Genomic DNA, 4,910 nt, shown 5'->3' on the forward strand with positions numbered 1-4,910 from the left:
CAAAACACTGAGTTTTAGTCTAACATTTTTAATATCAAATCTTTGAAACTTTGTGAATCCCCTATACATTATTTGATAAGTGGTTTTGACAAGTGTCTTTTTTACATTCATTATCACTAAAAAATAATGACATGGATTTCAAAAAAAGATGGCATGACATCAATTTAATTATATGTAAAATATCCTTATAAAACATTATAATTTTTGGAAAGACTTTTTAAATATGGTATTAGCTAATAAATTTTACATAAAATAAACTTTATGTATAAATATTATTTTAGTAAGAATTTTGGAATATATTAGTAACTAATATATCATATATCTCCATTACAATAATATATATACATATATATATATATAACATTAATAAACAAATAAACTAAATATAAGTACATTGTAAAAAAATTCACGTTAACTTATATATCCATTTTTTATAAATAAATAAACAGTCCTTCTAAGAAATTAAGATGATCAGACATATAGAGGGGGTTCACGTTTGGTATAGACAATAGAATTTCTTGGGTTACTTATTTATTTACGTTTTTTTTTAGCATTTATTGGTTTATTTAGGGTTTCCCCAAAAAAAAGGAAAAGAATGCACACAGATCCGTTCCGTTGAAAATATGTCAGCAGAAAATATGTCAGCACCCTTGATATTTTCCTTTTTAAAAAAAAAAATTGAGATCCAAGAGGGATATAAAAACATGCCCTCATAGATATCTCAGCAAGCTGCAGCCTAGCTCTCTCATCCGTCCGTGGAGAAAAGCATTCAAAGCAAGATCTAACCCCTAGCTAGAAGGAAGGTCTCTCCAATTCTCATCGTCATCTCCGCAGAACCATGGGCGAAGACGATACCATCGGTTTTGAGGCCTGTAAGATCTCTTACCCTCCTAAAATTGTTTGTTAGATTTCATCTGATTCGATTATAGCGGAAGTAATGGTTTATTTTTTCTAATTTTTTCGTAAATTCGTTTGTGTGTAGTGAAGCAGACGCTCGTGTACTGGAACATGGATGACTACCCAATCCCTGTAGATACTACCGATGAGCTTGATCCTGTTTTTGGTGATATCTTAAAAGCTCTTGATGTAATGGGCTTTCGTAATGGGCATATAGACGTGTATCTGTATTCTGAGCAAATCAACAGGGAGGAGGCTGTAGTCGACTGGACTTTACCCGAAAGTAAATTCCTCACTCTCCTTTGCTCGTCATCGTTTCTATTTTAAATTATATATATATATATTGTAATCGGACTTGTTTCTCTGTTGTTGTTTGTAGGCAAATCTTACGGCGCTTGTGTTTACAAAGTGCCGCCTCTCTCTCTCTCTCCCTCTCTCTCTCTCTCTCTCTCATCCGTCCGTGAAGAAAAGCATCCAAAGCAGCTAGAAGGAAGGTCTCTCCAATTCCCATCGCCATCTCCGCAGAACCATGGGCGAAGACGATACCATCGGTTTTGAGGCCTGTAAGATCTCTTACCCTCCTAAAATTGTTTGTTAGATTTCATCTGATTCGATTATAGCGGAAGTAATGGTTTCTTTTTTTTTTCTAATTTTTGCTTTTATAGTGAGGCAGACGCTCGTGTACTGGAACATAGATGACTACCCAATCCCTACCGATGATCTTGATCCTGTTTTTGGCGATATCTTAAAAGCTCTTCATGTAATGGGCTTTCGTAATGGGTATATAGACGTGTATCTGTATTCTGAGCAAATCAACTGCGAGGCCATAGTAACTAATGACTTCTTAGGCCAAGGTCACACCACTCTCTCTCTCCTTTGCTCGCCCGTCGTCGTTTCTATTTTAAATTATTATATCTAATCGGATTTCTTTCTCTGTTTGTAGGCGAGTATTATTGTGCTTTTGGTTACAAAGTGCTCGATATCACTTTGTATATGATTCGTCACGCATCGTGTATTGGACCAGGACCAGCGAATTATTTTGTAATTGCAAAACCAAAAAGGGAGTTACATAGGGTTCTGCACTGTTTGCAATCAAGGCGTCACAATGTTCTTCTAGTAAAGCCGCCGCCCCCTGATGAAGAATTTCTCTTTAGTGTAGCCTCTCTACTTGAGAATGCTCGATTTTTAGGTGGAGGAAAGCCTAGATTCAAAGAATTATATGCTTCTCATGCGTCTGAGTATGATATCTCCTTTGAAAAGTATGTAGAGATCAAAGAAGATGTCTCCAAGATGGTAGATTTCTCCGGTAAGACCCCAAATTGTTTCTAGATTTTTCTATTTTTTGAAAATTTATTATAAAATGGTATTTTATTTAACCTCTCTTTATTGCATGTATGTATGGCTCAGAGCGTATCCCAACCGTCAGAGGGCCTAGGACAGCCGTCTTCTGGGATGCCGTGGATTACCCTTTCCCTCCTTCTTCCACTCCTGATGAGATCTACCACTCTATCTCATCAGCTCTTGTTGAAAGGTATTTTAGTGATAATATTACTATCTGGGCCTATCTTGATGATGATGATGATGACAAGAAAGGGTCTGCCTTACTGGGTGGTGACAAGACGTGGACTTCCAGAATCTACTTTCTTCCCGGAGGTGTGATCATTTCCCCCTCTCTTTTTTTTTTCCCGTCTTTATATGTTACTCTCACTTGCATTTTATTTGATTTTTTTTTTTTTCCTTTTTCCAGGGGATAAAGCCTCGAGACGTATCAGAATGTTAAATGACATGTTTTTATTGGCAAGGGACTCTCCTCAGTGCAGTAGTTATGACGCTAGTTTGGTCCTGTTCGCAGATCAGTTCATAGGTGCCGCCTACTACATCAATATGCTTCAAAGATTGGATGACATTCGTTACCATATTCTCTTAGTCACTCCGACTCTGGACATCAACAAACCCGAAACCCCTCAATGGCCCGGATTGCTTATGGATAGAGGCGCAGCCAGTTTTGCTCTTGAAACTAGCAAAATCTCTGAAGCCCATGCCGCCGCAGAAGAAGAAGAAACACCTAAGAAGCTGGACACGCATGGCAAACTTCTCTTGGAAACTGAGGACATGAAGAAACCAGAAAGCTCTTAATGTCCAGGACGGCAAATAGATGGAGGATCAGGCTGGGGAAGCTCTGAAGAACCTTATCTCAAAAAGCATAAAGCCGGTGTGGCCGAATAAACATCTGATGCGGCCGACGAAACACCGTAGGGGTTGGGACTAGCTAGCTTCTGTTGTCGTAGCCCCGTGGATGTTTATTTAAGCTTTTATTTATCAGTATTTAAATTTTTATTTATCAAAAACTCTGCTATATTTAAGTTTGTACTTGTATTTTGAACTTCAAACTCTGTTGTAGTAATTTTATGACTTCTCTTTTTATTCATGCAATCTTTGGTTTTTCTTATTGTTGTCTTCCTTCTGTTTAACCGCCAACAAACTCGGGCATTGCTGTTTTTCTTCAAAATCATGTGCTACACCATAATCCCAGCATCTTGTAATCGGGGAAAGGATTATTCCCTTCTAAACCATTTCCAACCTGAATCCAAACAAGTGATATGCACTTTTTTTTTGTCACAAATTTCATTAATTTAAATCTAAAAGGTCTCAACGATTACAAACCGGAGTAGTTTCGACGGTACAATGAACAAAAGAAGAAGCAGTAAAGCAATAACACATGAGATAGAAGTGTTTAAAGGAGAGGCTTGCTCAAAGTTGAGAGATCGGCAGAAAATCTTCACTTGAATCCTTGAAACCACAGTTCGGAAGAGCTTCAAATAGTCTGAGACGACGTTGAAATACCCTAGTGAAAGGGATTTGGAGGAGTTCAATACTGGCTTGAACACCAAAAAATATTCACCTCTCGTGGAGAGGGATGCAGGAGAGTCTATCTCAACCGCAATAGTATCAAAAGGCCTTAATTGCCTGGATTTATCATTGAAACGCACACGAACAGCTCTAAAAACTGCAAGACTTACCCAAGAGACTAGGTGAATCTCTAACTCTAGCTTCACTTTCGAAGAGCTTAGGACAATGGAGTTTGGTGACGAAGTATACGGTTTAATCGGGTCAGAAGCTCGGACCTTGACATTACCGTGTCTAGGCCAACTTATTGTAACCGGAAGAAACTTGAGCAAACTGTCATCGTACTCGTTTCCGTTGAGCGTGAGTGAGTAAGCATCGGATGAGAGGCAGTGAGATTTGGAATAGTCGGGTTGAAGCCTTAACTGCTTGGATATTGAAATAAGGTTTCGATGAGATGCAGTAAGAGGAGACTCAAAGGATATGCGATCCTTCACAAAAGAGCTCCCGATTAGGGTTTCACCAGAGTCGGAGTGGAAGCTAAGACCACCGTGAGAGGAAGATGAACCATCGACTGATGGGGCATTGTGTTCACCGGAGCATACCAAAACCATAGCGGTGCTTGACGAAGGAGATACATGTACGATGGAGAGGAAAGCTCCTCCTCCGGTGAGACAGATCTGAGTTGTCTCTGTTCTTGACCCACGGTAGTAGATCTCGTGGAAGAAACATGATGCCCTAAATCCGGAGGTGGAGATGGAGGGAAGTGAAATAGGTGGGGAGGAGTGAGGCGGCGTCTGGTGAAGATCTCGAAGAGAGGATGAAGACGGTGGCTTTGATTGGGATGTAACCGTTGGGTCCGGTGGGTCAGGTGGATCTCGTGGGTGAAGAGGATTTAACAGCACCGAAGCAAACATCCACCGACGGCGAGCGAGAGAGAAGACCAGATCCTGGTTCATCGGCGCGGAGGGAGGTAGCGGGAGCAGAGCCATCGGAAAAACTCAAACGAACTCGACGTCGGTGAAAGGAGCACAATCGTCGGCCAGAGACAAGGACGAGGAGGAGCTTCCACTAGGAAGAGAACGCACCAACCGTGCCGGAGAAACAACGGTAGAACGAGCTCATTTTTGCCGTTGCGGCTTCCTTGGTTTCCGTGTCTGAGAGAGAAG

The 4,910-nt window shown here is 40.4% G+C and overlaps 1 protein-coding gene across 1 annotated transcript in view; it reads left to right on the forward strand.

Moving 5' to 3' along the window:
* Window positions 1-1,317: 1,317 nt before the first annotated feature.
* Window positions 1,318-4,910, forward strand: part of LOC106323127 — a 6,448-nt gene continuing 2,855 nt past the window's right edge. Inside the window, exons 1-2 of the mRNA XM_013761293.1 lie at window positions 1,318-1,460; window positions 1,563-1,708. Of these exons, the coding sequence (XP_013616747.1) occupies window positions 1,427-1,460; window positions 1,563-1,708 (180 nt within the window). The 5' untranslated portion in view covers window positions 1,318-1,426. The remainder of the gene's footprint in view (window positions 1,461-1,562; window positions 1,709-4,910) is intronic.

This window comes from Brassica oleracea, chromosome C2 (assembly GCF_000695525.1).
Source record: "Brassica oleracea var. oleracea cultivar TO1000 chromosome C2, BOL, whole genome shotgun sequence".
Taxonomy (NCBI): Eukaryota; Viridiplantae; Streptophyta; class Magnoliopsida; order Brassicales; family Brassicaceae; genus Brassica; species Brassica oleracea.